The 16,132-nt window shown below is 35.8% G+C and overlaps 2 protein-coding genes across 2 annotated transcripts; both read left to right on the plus strand.

Moving 5' to 3' along the window:
* The first annotated feature begins 386 nt into the window (after nt 1-386).
* LOC125681317 (uncharacterized) lies at nt 387-2,409 on the plus strand. Its single transcript, XM_056156984.1, has 5 exons — nt 387-747; nt 1,134-1,349; nt 1,440-1,499; nt 1,643-1,735; nt 2,193-2,409. The coding sequence occupies exons 1-5, from the start codon at nt 544-546 to the stop codon at nt 2,280-2,282; spliced, it is 663 nt and encodes a 220-aa protein (XP_056012959.1). The 5' UTR covers nt 387-543; the 3' UTR covers nt 2,283-2,409.
* A 1,363-nt stretch (nt 2,410-3,772) lies between these two features.
* On the plus strand, nt 3,773-10,318 carry LOC125681319 (uncharacterized). Its single transcript, XM_048921354.2, has 3 exons — nt 3,773-3,970; nt 8,480-8,600; nt 10,098-10,318. Exons 1-3 carry the CDS (start codon nt 3,865-3,867, stop codon nt 10,240-10,242), a joined length of 372 nt encoding a protein of 123 aa, XP_048777311.1. The 5' UTR covers nt 3,773-3,864; the 3' UTR covers nt 10,243-10,318.
* The last annotated feature ends 5,814 nt before the right edge of the window (nt 10,319-16,132 follow it).

Below are 16,132 nucleotides of genomic sequence, written 5' to 3' on the forward strand. Positions count from 1 at the left end.
TTTTTCTACTTATGAAATGTATTTGTTTTAATCCAAAGAAAGAAAGACTGGCATTTTCATTACATGAACAGAGAAATATTCATTGATGTTTTAGCACAGGTTTTGTGATCACAAAACCTTGACTTGTGAGGATGGTTTTAGCATAACTAACTTATTTTGTCACCTTGTGACGGACTTGTTCAGAATGATCTTCAAAATAGCACAAAAAATGTCAACTCTCCTCCCTCTTAATGTAGTTCTTTTTCAAAAAGTAAAGCCATGTATCAGTAGATTCCTTGACGCATTTCAAATGTGGAAACACTCTTTGTATGGATAGGTGATCAATCTTATATTGCTAAAATGTGTATGCAGTTGTAATTTGTGTAATAATTTTCCAGGAGGAAATGGAGGAGGATGGGATAAATGAAGATGAAGAAGAAATAGTGAGTGAAGAAGAAAACGTCTGGGAAGAGGGCACCAAGCCAGAATTTAAAGACGGCAGACAACTAGTGGAGTGGCTTGGAAGAAAGCTGCCATATATGGAGGTACACCCTACAGTTAGAAATGCTATCTTATATATTGCACAAGTTTCGTAAATTTATCGTATATCAATGGAGAGTATACAATACTCCCTTATTGCATTTACTTAAATGTGACTTCATTTTTAAATTGAAATTTCAGCCCTTTGCCCCAGATGATGCAGTGCACTACTACTTTTGTAGAGAGTGGAGTAGAGATAATTTTCAACCTAAATTAGATCTCCTGGTTGTAAGTGGCATTATCAATATCTATATTATATCAGTGGAATGTGTTATATCTCTTTTTGAAAATTCATGAGGGTATGAACCGCGACGCTTCACATCGGCGTACATTTTAAAGTGCGTTAAACTAGCACTTCATGAGAAGTATACCGGCGTGAAGCCTCCAGTTCATACCCTCAAGTATTTTCAAAAATGAATTTCAATTTTTACTTTTACATTCTACTTTCATTTCTATTGGAATTTCCAGCCGTTAAAATAGATGTTCTATATTTATCAAGATTTATATTGTTCATTGTTCATAATATTGCAGGGAAGTCATGAGTAAACAGCGATCATTACACATCAAAGCAAAATTATTTGAAATTTAAGTTGATATTTCGTTATGTATTCAAGGAGGAAGACATGGAAACAACAACCGAAGACGAATACATGGAAGGGACCATTCCTGAAGAATGCATGGGAGGGACCATTCATGACGAAAGCATGAAAGAGATCAATCGTGACGAAAGCATGAAAGAGACCATTCATGACAAAAGTATGGAAGGTATCATTCATGACGAAAGCATGGAAGGGACCATTAATGATATTGAGGAAGAAAATGATGAGGAGGTAAAGCATCTAGTGTTCATTCATCTTGATTTTGTAGACACAAAATGAACTTCATTTCTATAGCAGTGTTAACGTGTCTGTCTATTTCAGGAAAATCCGTATATTAAAATGATGAGAAGTCCTTTGGTTGTGGAAGGATTTTTAATAAAGGTAATCCATACTGTACAGTAATATTTTAAACTTTCCCACAAACTGTATGCCATATAATTCTTAGTAAACTTGTATGTATGACATTATCTTTGTACATTATGTTTCTAATGCCTTTTTGTTTTTATTTAAAACGTGCCAAACAGAATAAAGACAATACCACAAACATCAGAAAAGAAAGCAAAGATCTGATGAATGAGACTGGGACATTGAGCGCTCTGTTGTCTGACGATAAGAAGGTAAATTACTGCATTCTGAATGATAATTACATCTTATATGTATAATCCGTTGAACTACAATATTCTACCTCCAATTCTGGTTTTTATTTTGAAAGTATAAGAATATACAGGTTGGTTTTTTTTGTTGGGTTTTTTTTTTTTTTTTTTTTTTTTTTTTTTTTTTTTTTTACATTTATTTTGAAATTCTACCGTTTTCGTTGTTTTCAGCAGAACAGCTTCAAGCTTTTTAAACTGTGGTGTAGGCTTAACACATCTATTCAACTTCTTGTTAAATTTATTTACTTTCATGGTACATGTATTCGTATATACAGAAAATGTGTGTGAAATAAATCAAATGATAAAATAATCTAACCTTCAACAAATTAACCTAATATATATATATAATAAAATATTTACAGAATATAGGATATTATTTTAGGAAAATATCAATGTATTCGTTTATCATTCGTCATTTCAGAAGAATGGAAAGGAAAATAAGAAGCATGGGAAAAAAGCAAAGAAAGGGAGGAGAGCCATTTTGTTCTTCTTTCGATTGTTCGGAAGATAACAAGGAACTCTTATACAATTTCCACAAAATGAACAGTGAAATGTTATATTATTTACATATCTTATAGAAAAAAAGTTGTTTTAAATGTTTGAAGTATTTAATGCGTAATAAACAGACTCAAAATGAATTTTGTAGATTAATGCTGCGTGTCTCGTACACGAGATTTCTCATGGGAAACGATATCTATGAAATAAAAATAACGGCATGCTTCCCCATGTCAATCTTTCAAATTAATATGAAAGTCCTAGATAGTTAAGGAGATCTTGAATATATGTAGGTGAGGTTATTTAAAAGTAGGTCAAACTCCAAGATCAACCACCATTGTGTCACAAGTTGTTGTCATAAAGAATCTATAAACAAAATGTGAATGCCCTATCTAAGATAGGTCCGGATATACTCAATAGATAATGTTTCTTAAAAGTTGGTCAAAAGGTTACAAGGTCAAAAGTCATGATATGTAAAAAGGTCTTGGCATAAAGACTATATGCAATGTATTCTGATCCAGTTTTTGAGAAGATTGTTAAAACTGTTCTCAATATATCAGAGTGTAAAACGTTGATTCCCTATTGTGGCATCACCCTACCCCCGAGGACCATGATTTGCACAAACTTGTATCTACCTCATCCCCAAAGGCCATGAATTTGACAACATTGAATCTGCAATATTTCAGAAAGCTTTAAAAAAATTAAATGACCCCACCCTACTTTTATGATTATCTCCCCTTTGAATGGAGCATGGCCCTTCATTTGAACATACTTGAATCCCCTTCACCAAAAGATGATCTGTACTAAATTTGATAGAAATTGTCCCAGTGGTTCTTGAGAAGATAATAATGTGAAAAGTTGATGGACAGATGGACGGACGGCCAGACGACAAAGGGTGATCAGAATTATAGCTCAATGAAAGGTGAAGATAATGAACAGTGATCAATCTCATAACTCCTATAATCAAAATAAACATCTATTAATCTAATTAAAATTAGATCCTATGATCCGCTCATCTACTGTCGCTACACTTTTTTTTTAAATTAAAGTTTTACAATATCGAATGTCTATTGCCATTATTTTGATACTCAGAGTAGTGCAAATGAGTCCTAATATTTCAAACTTTCTCGAACACCCCACTAGCGGGAAGGGGCGACCCCCTCCCGCACCAACACCCCCCCCCCGGTACCCCTCGCCTCGATGAAAACTTCAGTTACATCTTTCGGGCCTACACATTGAAATAGTCCTAGATAATACAAATGTACGCCCCTGAATATTTATACCAATATTGATACTGCACTATTTGAATCCTATTTAAGATGAAATATATTTTTATCGGGGGAATCATGGGACCATTTACTAATTAATCCCAATCCTAATTAGAAAGTTCAGATCTTTGGTCTTAAACCGCAACCTTTAACAGTCTACTGTTTTTTTTTCATCTGCGCCTTTTATGTGTTGATTGATTACGTAATGTTACATATAAAACCCCTGGTTTACAAATGATGGATAGGACTCGCATCAATACCTGCTAGTGGACGCCTGTGCAGAGTACCACACACTTTAATCAAACCGTTTCCAGATTGCTGCGCTGCATCATGAACTGTAAAGGGGTCTGTCTAAGTCTACTGTGTGTCGCTTTACTCTTTAGCTTCAGCGATGGAGCTTGTAAAAAGGAGTTTGCGAGCTACCGTTTGGACAAAGGTAGGGCAACTACAGGCATTTAGAAGCTTAGTGAAAAAAAACCCGATGTTTTATTTTGAAATAGTTTTGTTGAGTTGATATGTCCAACTCCTCAAGTATATTGAAAATTTTAGATGTACGAAAATAATTATCTTATTTTTTTTAAAATAATAATTTTATTCACAAAAAGTGAAAGGGATTGGGCAGCAGCCATAGCCTATTTTAGCCCTCTCCCATAAAATAAAATAGATATGTACACCAGGAAAGTACCTTGCTTGAATATGTTACTAACAATAATTTAAATCACACACAGCCAACTCAGAGAAATCCTTCGTTTGCTCAAAATATTAAACTGGTACGGGACTTATTTCTATTCTTATATAAGACCTAATTTAACATACTCCTTTCTTATTTCCTTCTCTCCTTCTAAAAAATAAAACCGTGAACAGGTCCTCTCAATTTTTCTCTGAGTTTTGCCACTTCTTGGCGTTAGACAACGTCTGTGTCTGAGGGCCTGTTTCTTCCCTCTCTTTCGCTATTGTTGACTTCCACGTTTTCCTCGGGTCTTCCTCTCTAGATAGCCTTTGCTACGTAGTACTCGGGTTAGTGTAATGTCCATTTCGCCACATGTCCTAATGATGTCCATCTTTTCCTTCTGATGACAATATTGATCTTTCCAACCTCTGCTCATCTCCAGTATTCTCTTCCAAGGCTACCGCTATAGAATCGTGTTCTGCATGTTTCTATACCCTTTTGTCGCCTACCATGATTTGATTAAATTCCATACAAACGTTTGAAATGAAGATGCGGATGTCGGTATTCCTATCGGTTACCGTTTACTGTGTACAGGGTCATTTTCGCCTTTCTACACTTGATGACGGTTTCGCCCCGTTTTATGATTGATTGATTGTATCTTGTTTAACGTCTCATTCGAGAATTTTTCACTCATATGAAGGACGGAGAAGGACTTCAAATTCAGGCCTTTGCTCGGCGCTTACGGCCATTGAGCAGAGAGGGTTCTTTAGCGTGCCACACCTACTTTGACACGGGGCATCCGTTCACACCTGATGCCGAGCGTTTGGCGATGGAACTGTCACTACTTGTTTTAACGACTTAGGTCTGTCTCGGCCGTGATTTCAACCCCGGCCTTCTGCATGCGATGTCAACGCTCTAGATAACCTCTAGATCATCGGGGCGGTCCATTAAATTCGCCCTGACACAGTTGTGTTAAAAGAGAGACTAGAGAAAAATCAGTTTCATCCAGTCTTAAATCCGTCCACTGACAACAAGGGCGAAAGGAGCGAAAATAAAACAGGGTCGAATATTTTCCTGTATACAGTATTCAATATGACATAATATTTTAAATGCTGTGCTCTTTCAGTGTCTAATCCTGATACCTACATCCCAGGTTTACACGGCACTTGGTGTCTTCCATCTCATTATCTTCTGTTGTTTCTGGTTAAGGTTAACATGTAATCAGTCTCATGATTTTCATTTTGTGGTTACTTTTGTAACGCTGTTTTGGTGGCCAGGTTTTCTCGGTACTGGCAGGTTCTCTATAGTGCTAGAGAGCAATGCAGAAGTTTGACGTCATGTTCCAGTATATCCCAGCTGATATCTCATTATCCATTCTATCACAAGAAGAGATCAATGTACAAATCCTGTGTGATACTTTGTATCAGGCCAGTCCTTTGTTCAATGTTATAGTATATATACTAGTATTCCATTATGTTCTATGTGTGTAAGGGTGGATACTGCTCGATAGTATTAGTTACACAGTTAGTGACCTGATACGGAAAAATACATGGTGTGAAAAGAAAACCCGTATCGGGCGAGGCGAAGCCGAGCCCGATACGGGTTTTCTTTTCACACCATGTATTTTTCCGTATCAGGTCACTAACTGACTGTGTAACGAATTTATCACGTCGAAGACCTCTAACTGTATATGTGGGGGGTCTATATCATACAACTTAGTCAAATGTCTTTCCTTTTGAAACGGCTGCAAGTCGAACCCGACGATAAATAAAATTACTCGCCCAATACGGATTTTACTCGCATGATACGGTTTTTTTCACGGCGTCATGTGACCAAGATCTGACCAATCAGATTTCAACAATTTTGTCTGAGGCGTGATAATATGTTCTACGATACTTCTCGGTTATACCATATGCTTAGTATTCGCGTCGTGACAGGGTTGTCGTGGATTGGAGTCTCGTTTGGCCTCGTAAAACATAGGTAGTGACTGGTCCTGTGCTAAACACCCGGCATTTAGAAATGAGAATCGCGAGTCGATCCTGTTTCGCGGCAGGCGTTGGCACGGTATCTACAGCCTAGAGCGCCGTACATAGGTTTAAATTTTTGTAATTTAAAACTTCTCGAAGGGACGTTAAACAAATAAACAAAAATCTTCGCGTTCAGCCTGCTCCATGATATATTTGTTGTATCATGTCCCGTTCTGTCTGTTCCAAGATATTTTCCTGTAGATAGCATCTCCCATTCTAAAACCCGCCCTTTCCTTTCGTAATTGCATGTCTACTTTTGTTAAAATTATCATTATTATCATCCTCATGATCCTTGTAGTTACTGTATACAGGAATATTATTCGCCCCTGTTTTATTTTCGCCTTCGTCAACAGGCGAATTTAAGGCTCGGCGAATTCAAAATCTCTGGACTATAATTGTTATAATTTCCTGCGTCTGGGCGAATTCGAAACTGGGCGCAAACTTGTAAGTGTAGCAGATCGAGGGGAAAAAAAGGACAGGGCGAAAATAACTCTTTATTCAGTAATGTTGATAAAAGTGAAATGCATTACGTTCACATGAGAGGTCGACTTATTTGCACTTACGACATTTTGAAAGAGGTACTCGCCCTTGGTAAAAAAATAATAATTCAAAAATCTAATTTTCTTCTAAATTTGTGTGGTAAATGAATAATTTTATTTCCTATTTTCATTTCAATAAAATATGTTCTTCCCGTAGACACTAATGTAAAATTTTAGGTTAACAAAAATCAAGGAGTAATCAAAATTTTGTAAATTCCTATGGTGGAGAATTTTTGTTTAACAATCTCTTTAAAATGATACCATGGTTACAAAATCGCACCTCCTGTTTATTAGATATGAAATATGGTCGTTATACATTGAATACTATACCTTAAAACCATTTTATTAATAAAACAGAATGACACAAGTCTCGCTCCCTTATCACTTCTTTCACATGGGACTTCAAATCCGCCAACAATGGAATCTGTTGCAATTATGGCATCAATGCATCCTAAAACAAATTGTCTGTCATGCTGCAGTTTTGTACATGATATTCACTGCATTTGTTCATCATTGATTGGTACATCTCCTGTATAATTGTTGTTTTCATTTCGTTATGTTGTTGTTATTGTTGTCACATATGTAATACAATGCAGTTTGTTGTTTATGAACTTATTCAAGAATTATTCATTCATGTCGAAACGCCACCAACTCTTCGAGAAGTGTCACTAATTTTGACCAATGTACAGCCAATGAGGGTTCTTTATCGTGCCCCCCCCCCCTCCCGTATAAGGTCATATTCGAAAGACCAATGACCTGCGTTTCTAATGTATTATCTATAACGTAAACGAGTCGCACTTCTGTAAAAGCAAGATGACCCAGGTGAGTGTTGTGACCCATGAGGTTCATTTTAAAATTAGAACGATCCGCTTCTATGTCTTCAGTTCTAAAGGAGGCAATTTTTATATAATCCATATCTCCTATCCAAATCCTGGAGTTGATGTATCTTTCCGACAAACAAATAACTTTAATTTATGGTAATTCCAACACCTCCGGTGAGAGAGGTTAAATTAAGCTAAAAGAGATAGATTTTCATTGGATATAGAACAAAACAACTCTTCACTGCATTAATTGACTAAATACCAAGACGTTTACATTTTGTGATACTTTGCCATCGTTATCATTTAAATAACAAATTACCTTGTCTAACAAAAGTGACATATTACATGCATGCATTGCTTACGGACAGAGTAACCGATTCAATTTGCATTTGACTTTGAGAATGGTACCTACACACCTGGTGTATGGAGTCTGCGTCGATTGTTGTCTTGCCTGTTGTGGTTTGCATGGAAAACAAATTTCAATGAATACCACAAAACCGTTCTCTTTTCTCAGAAGGGCTAACAAAGACACATGAGACAGGCTGACTATTAGTTTGCATACATTTTGAAATCATTAAACGTTTTTGGTATTCATATAAAGTTTTTGTGCATTTTGCTGTGTGATTATGTTTGGGTGTTTGTTTGTCCGTTACTGTTGTAAAAAAGTTATACATCAATATATATATATATATATTGATCATTAATATTCATTCGATGAAAATTTTTAATTCTGATGAAATAAAATTAAGTGTTCACTTGTTTCTTCTGCCCTTAATTATGTGTACTTTAATGGTTATATAAAATAAAAACAACGAAATAATTTTGTGCATCATGAACCATGTAAGAGTGACTATTCTGATGTTTGAAGATTTCTTTTGGGTTTTTTAGCTAGGAAATCGATTACTTTCTTTTGTTCGCATCGGGGAATGGATTGGTCACATGGATTGATGCGGTTTGATGCTTTCTGCGAGGAATGCTACTGCTTCGGGTTTTCCATGGAATGCTGCGAGTGAGTTTTATTCAAATAATGTGTAAATAAAACGCAAATTAATATATGCACAGTTAATTGAAGACTTTGCTAATTATTTGAAGATATATTTATCGCAATTCACCTTTGAATTAGAACGCTTTGGCCGATATAGTATTTCGTTGTGTGACGACACAATTGAATCTGTTTGTAATACAATTGCGAAATGCAACAGAAACTCTCATTGGTCCATATGTATAAGTCCGCCCAAATTCCCTTATACGGGAGTAGTCAGCATTTGAAAACATGACGGCCAGATGTTAGATGGAAAAAAACTTCAAAGGAAGAAAGAGAAAAAGTTGTATTCTTGTGTTGCTGTCTCATAAATTTAATATAAAAAAATCCTAACATATTTTCCTACTATACTTGTGTCCAAACATACCTTCAAATATTTATTAAAGCCCCATACGACCCAAAAACTCGATCACAGCTTTTGATGATTTCGTTCGTAGACGTAGCCATGTTAAGTAACCAGTCAATTCGAATCCCGGTTCATTTCCATATTGGCACAATAGCGTCTAGATGTGTACTAATACCCCACAAATATTTTAGCTAAATTGTTTAAATAATATACCACCCCAGTCCTATTAAATGATAATTATTCAAATAGCTAAACTCACGGCAGTGCGGCTTTCATTAGTTATGAGCGGCCGCGCCGGCCGGTCTCCATCTAATGTCCTTATGTAGCATTTTCGTTCATCTAGAGCTTATTTTACCTTTACAAAAACTAGTACAAAAATGTTTTGATTTCTATTAATTATTCGTGTTGATAATAAATGAAGAGCGAATACATAACTTACAACCGATTTTATGAATAGATACATGTACCAATAGCAAGAGTTCGAATTGACCGGCTACCTAACATGGCTACGTCAACAAACGAAATCATTTGAAGCTGCGAGTTTTCGGGTGGTGTGTGGCTTTAATGAATATTTGAAGGTATGTTTGGACGCAAGTATATAGTAGGAAAATATGTTAAGATTTTTTTATATTGAGTTTATGAGACAGCAACACAAGAATACACCGATTTCAGGCCTCAACCGTCCGCAGCTTTTTGTGACCCGTAAATCGAAGGTTTTTATAAGAGGTGGATCTTTTCAGAGAGCTATGTACAGTTCTCCAGCTACACGGAATCCGCTCGAGAAAGTGGGCGGGCTGTAATCGGCCAATGAAAACTCTTGTTGTATTACATCAAACATGTCATTCAAATTGTTCAATCGTCTCACTCAAATTTTGTGTCGTCACACAACGCTATACTATATCGGGTAAAGCGTTCTAATTCAAAGGTGAATTGCGATAATTGCATCATTGTGTGCAGTAATTTCATGAATTAAAAATACCATTTCATTAATTAACGCGCTCATTGAAAGAAGATGTCTTCAAATATGATTCAAAACGTCCAAAAATTCCATGTGGATATGCATGATAGTTTTGGAAAATTTTACTTATATATGTGCAATTTTCCCCCTCTCTTTCTAGATCAGCAGATGTCTCGGGCGTCATCGCGGTGGAGGGTTGTGAAAAGGAAATACGGGGATGCAGAGCAGTATTTTACAAATTTGATAAAGGAATAAAAATAGACTGTCTTACGGGTCGACCATTCCACGGCAGGCCCGGGTTCTGAGACCAAAGTTCCATCTTTTGTATACTAGTTTATTTAAATTCTGAATGTTGTGTATTTATTAAAAATCTGAAATAGATATGCAATAAGAATCATTCATTTACTTAATATGGACAAATGCAAGAATTTAAAATCGTCTTAATTTTCAGGACGAGCGGGAAATTTCAGTTTGACCGTTTGTTTCATTTTCTTTGCTCAGCCAAGATGTTATCCCCGATATGCGACAATAGAACCTTCTCAACAATGAAAATATCGCTGTGTTGGTGACAATCCCCACCTCTTAATCGTACGTTCAGCCTGATTGATGATTATCCAACACAGATATTTGTACAATGCATACATTAAGACTATCAAACAGAAGCTTGAAGAAATGTAATTAATCCTTTTTCTTGAATGCGTTCACTCGAGTGTTGTGAATAGTAAAGGCATCGATAATAAATTGAAAACCTGTTGGTATAATTTGATAGACTAGTTCATATATGCATAACGGAAGAATGTGCGAAAAGGTATGGGAACCGTTATAGTCTCATCACTAAATAATGCTGAAAGTGTGGATGTTTGCAGGAGGGGGTGGAGGTACCCGTAGTCCTCTAGTTACTACCATAGCAAACCCGAACAGAATTACAATAGTGGACACAGGTCTCCAACTTGCATACCTATACCTTCGTCTACTTAACATATGTGGACTGCCGATGTTCACGTTATTGAATAGCATAAGAAATTGTACCATGACTAAAACTTAGTGAACTAGTAGGACTTCGAAAAAATCTGTGTTTCCGGGGCTCTTCGAGTACTTTCCTGTGCAGATTAATCATGTTTTCTAAAAATGTCAAACAATTTACAAACGCCTATCATTCTTCCATATTTACTACAGCTGGTATTCAAACCCCGCGATATCAAACCTTGAACTGGGGAAGCTTGAGGTACTGAATCATCACATATTGCCCGAGATTGAAGGTTCATTTGTACTATTTCAACAATGCATAGGATTAAATACTGTTCTAATCACGTGATACATCTGAGGATTACTGACGTAGTACATGTGTTTCCTCCGATAAAATCTCTTTCATCTGTCTGTGATCTGTGACTTGTCTGCGTTTAGTTTAACCCCACTCAGTGGAGACAATTCAAAGAAAACTATGTATATATGTTTTATGTTTAGGAAAAATAGTATCAATGACAGTTCCACGTAAAAAAAAAAAAAAAGTAGAGAAATATGTAGTTCAAAACGCTACACAGGATACAAGAACCAAATAAGACGATACAAATACACGTAACATTAGGTTAGTGAGCGGGGTATTAGAAAATTAGTTACTGTAATTTATTTTAAGTGTTATATACAACGCTATTTACTAACAAATGCAAGATTTTCTACACCGCGATATGGAAACAAATTGGTATCACTTAAAAGAGTGGGGGGAAAAGTAAAGTATTGACATCCTGAGATTTACAATATATATATGTCCACCAAAATTGTAAATTTCATGACCTCGGAGTAGATGCGCTGACTTCAGGACGGAGCCAAACTTGGCATATATAGTGTTTATGTGTAAAATATCTTTTTTAATCTTTTGATAACAAATTGAAACTAAATGGATAGCATTTAGAAGGAACAGGTAACCCGTTACCAAAATTGTGATTTTCATTCTCAACTGATTCGATACGTAAGAATTTGTTCTGCGTATGATACGTTTTAAAATCGAGACAGGCTACTGAAAAACAAGTTGATGGTGCAAGGGTTTCAACAGTCTCGTTTAAAATTAGCATTTTCGCAAATTCTATGGTCGTTTTAACGATCTAGCTTGCCAATACATCATTGGATCAAATGCTGTTTGACTAGTTTCATACCGTTCTTGGCACACGGACGTTGACTACGGACAACTGTTTACCTGATCAAGATATAGGGCTCACGGCGGGTGTGACCGGTCGACAGGGGATGCTTCTAGGAACCTGATCCCACCTCTAGTATATCTTGGGGTCCGTGTTTGCCCAACTCCTAATTTTGTACTGCTTGTAGGAGTTATGAGATTGATCACTGTTCGTTATCTTCACCTTTCATCCTAGGGATAGAGGTTTTGGTTACAGGGAGGAATCAGAATTATCATAGTGATTATTGTCTTGATCATTTGAAAGATTTCTTTAATTCAGCTTCGCATAAAAACTATCGTATAAGAATTGTATACCAAGGAAAAGCAGAAAGGGGTGTACCAAAATTATGAACTTCGCAAACCCAGAGTTCTGACTCTAGCTAGGACGGGTCCAAAAATAGCCATATAGTGTTACTATATCATATCTTATGTAAAGTCTTTCATCAGTATGGGCATTTGTGTTTGAAGAACACATTTTGTTTTTGTACTGCTGTTGAATATTATAATTTAGCTTAGATAATAATGCAAAACGAAAATTATAGATTTCATAGCCCTTGGGGCTAGTGACACTTTTAACTAATACTCAGGTGACCGATACGGCTTGTGGGCCTCTTGTTAAAATCGTTTATGTACGCGTTACTAAATCGTAGAAACAACTTTTCAGTCGTTTTTACAATTTTTAAAACTATATCGTACAAGCGAACCCCCCCCCCCCCCCCATAAATCGCACAAACGACTTTTTAAATCCTTTGTACGTTTTTTTAAACTGTGAAAACGACCTTTTAAATCGTCTAAACTACGATTGACTAAATCGTAAAAACGATTTTTCCCCCCTATAAGGTTAAAATGGTAGGATTACACTGTCGGGGCAAAATGTAAAGACCTAATAAGGTTAAAAAAAAGGCGTAATGAGAGAGGGAGAATAAAAAGTATGTTTCGCATATACATGTAGATCTACATCCAATTCAGCATTGTTTTTAAATCGATATACATGTATTTACATTTCCAAAGTAATTTATATAGCACTATGAACATCTAATCAACACAATTACCCTAAAGCGCTTTACTAGATATCTAAAACAAAGAACAATAAACACATTAAAAAAAAGACATAAAACAATATCATATTGAAGTAACTAAGAATAGACAAAAACTATAATTATAAGTTGGATTTTTTTAACCCACATAAATACCAAATTATAAATTAAATGCAAGTTTAAAAAGATAACCATTTCCTCATGTATGTGTTGCAGTTGTCAACAATTCTCGCACATGAATCTTGATGAATATGGTATGCCTATTTTAACAGCTGGGAATCCCGACAGTTCTAAATGAAAGACTAAATGTAAGCAATAATTTCAATTTTTGAAAATACATGAGAGTATGAACTGCAACGCTTCACGCCGCATGCTTCACTATGATGAAGCGGGTTGATTCTGAAAACCGAAAGGGGTTCTACCTCTCCCTAATCCAAGCATCGTGTGTAGAATTTATGAACACCTTCCCAGGGAAACTTAAATTATCGCGTGCTATCAAAGTTCTGACGCACGGAGAGAGGGGCGGACAATTATTACTAAAGGACATCCGCAATATGGCGGGCCCCTACATAAGAAATAATGATCGCGTATTTGTGTATGTTGTAGGGTTAAACCTCCGAGATCGAGAAATGTTGTTTTTAAATATAAAAGCCGAGGCGTTAGCCTCCGCTTTTATAATTCAAGCAACATTTCGAGACCAGGAGAGTAATCCTGCAATATACACGAAACAAGAACTTTGTTTTTATTCTACTACGGCTCAGAAATATACAGCTGATCGTTTTCCTTTATACAAATGTAGAGCTACGAACTAGTTCACTGTTACGTCATGAGTTTTCGAAACGGTCTACATTGTTTTTTGCCGATGAAAAGGGTATTCTAATTTATCTATTTTGAAAAAATTGAAGTATTTAGTTTGATGTTAACGGAGTAATATACATGTATCAGTTGCTTTGAATAGTTTGAATTTTTTTTCTGTGTATCGCCATGTTTACTTGTGTATCACTCTCGGAATGTAGATGATTGGTTTATAATGAATGACAAATGTTCATGGGTCATTTACAACATATATTGATCGAGTTTTATGATTATAGAATTGAATTATTAGTCATCGACGTTCTTGTTGCATTAGCAAAACTCGAAGTGCAAGCGAGATGTGTATCAATTTTCTCATCATCAATTGATACGTATGAAGGTATATCATAGAATAATGACCGCGGCATTCCTTTGATCTTTGCAATAACCGTGGTAGAATTATTGGTACCTACTCCAAGTTAGCTTATATCAAATTTGTTCGAAATCATTCCCTTGGCTTTGGTGTACTAAATAGGAAATTTGTGCGATCCTATTAGACTATTTACTAAATTTATATTTGGTTGATGAGAACTTTTCAAACACCCCTTTCTATTTCTTATTCATCCACCTGTTTATAGGGCGTGATCCTTCACTGGCATACTTTGCCCAAGACTGTTTCTTAATTGTGAAGTCTAGTTGAAAATGACCCAGTGGTTCTTGAGAAATAGAAACTGTGAAAAGTTTACAAATAGACAAACAACGGAAAACCTTCGCTTGAATTTTTAACTCAGGTGAGTCATGCACGCACTGTATAATGATCGTGTGTCAATACTCATCAGTTCGTTTATGTAATATTAACGCAACAATTGTAAATTTTTGTGGGTGTAGATTGCGTATTTTATATCGGGAACTTTAATTCTTGATGGATTGCGCAACACATGTTACATGAAAGATATATATACACAGCAAAGGTCACATCAGACTAATGATAATAAATCAGGACCAACAGACAACAGTGGATTGATAGCTACTGATCAACGAATAGATTCGTAATGGGAATCAACTGAGATATCAGCTCATGTGAGCTAAAAACCACACACATACAAATAAAAAATGCTGGATATGTATACAAGTTTTCTAAAACTGAACGAAGTATATGGTACAATAGTTTAACACCGAAATTTCCGGGAAAATATAATTTCATATGAAACATGCAAGCATGTTAAGTACGTACGTTACCTTTGACCTACCTTAATGTAAACAACCATTACATTCTTCCGAAAATTGCAAGATATTTAAGAAATAAATTTCAGTTATGAAAATATACGAGGGTATGAATTGCGACGCCTCACGTTGGCATCCTTAATGAAGGGCTACAAACATAATTTTATTCAATCTTTATAGGTTATAGACTTTGTATGAGAAAATATGACGACCGAGTTTTTTGGCGCGTAGACGGACCGAGCTTGCGAGGTCCGTCCGCGACAAAAAACGAGGTCGTCATATTTCCTATACAAAGTCTATAACCTTTTTATTATATACTTTCAATTTCATTTAGAAACTAACAATAATTTTATTTTTAACAATAACTTTATCGGTTTAACTGAGTAAAAGATGAAAAACACGAAAAATTTGAAAATTAACGGCGTAGAAATTTGATTGTGACGTAATGTTTGCGGGCATATATCGTGTGATATATGCCCGCAAACTTTTATAGAAAAAAGAAGAGATGAAATTGAAAGTATATAATAAGACATAATATGTCGATCATATGATAGCATGAAGTATATAATTATCCGATCACAAAAAGATGGTGAGTCGACCCACACAATTTTAAGGGCCATATTTTGGGGTTTGCATATCAAGTTCTTTAACCAAATTCGACTATAGAAAGATCAAATGATAGTGCTCTCGCATTTTCAATAATTTAATTGGACCGGTTTGAATTCATTTGGAATTTCTAAGGTACATGCATACCGTTGTATATTTATCCTAGTGTACACAAAATATAATATCCAAAGTTTTAGTCACAATCTGGAACAACCTTCTTCATTACTCTGACCCATTTTAAAGATTCATACGCAAACAGAAGGCCCTAACGAGTGCAAACGAATCGCATGTACGGGGAGCTAGTAAACCATGTTGTGGTGGACCTGCAAATTTCAACATGTACTCCTCTTGCTTTAACTTTCTGCT

Source organism: Ostrea edulis, chromosome 2, assembly GCF_947568905.1.
Source record: "Ostrea edulis chromosome 2, xbOstEdul1.1, whole genome shotgun sequence".
NCBI lineage: Eukaryota > Metazoa > Mollusca > Bivalvia > Ostreida > Ostreidae > Ostrea > Ostrea edulis.

What these genes read in the sequence shown, in the direction of transcription:
- LOC125681317 (XM_056156984.1), top strand. Translation starts at nt 544, where the DNA reads ATGCTATCTTATATATTGCACAAGTTTCGTAAATTTATCGTATATCAA. An exon ending in AGGAAGAAAATGATGAGGAG is followed by an intron (nt 1,350 to 1,439) that starts GTAAAGCATCTA and finishes TGTCTATTTCAG; the next exon opens with GAAAATCCGTATATTAAAAT. An exon ending in TGGAAGGATTTTTAATAAAG is followed by an intron (nt 1,500 to 1,642) that starts GTAATCCATACT and finishes CGTGCCAAACAG; the next exon opens with AATAAAGACAATACCACAAA.
- LOC125681319 (XM_048921354.2), top strand. Translation starts at nt 3,865, where the DNA reads ATGAACTGTAAAGGGGTCTGTCTAAGTCTACTGTGTGTCGCTTTACTC. An exon ending in GAGCTACCGTTTGGACAAAG is followed by an intron (nt 3,971 to 8,479) that starts GTAGGGCAACTA and finishes TGGGTTTTTTAG; the next exon opens with CTAGGAAATCGATTACTTTC. An exon ending in TTTTCCATGGAATGCTGCGA is followed by an intron (nt 8,601 to 10,097) that starts GTGAGTTTTATT and finishes CTCTCTTTCTAG; the next exon opens with ATCAGCAGATGTCTCGGGCG.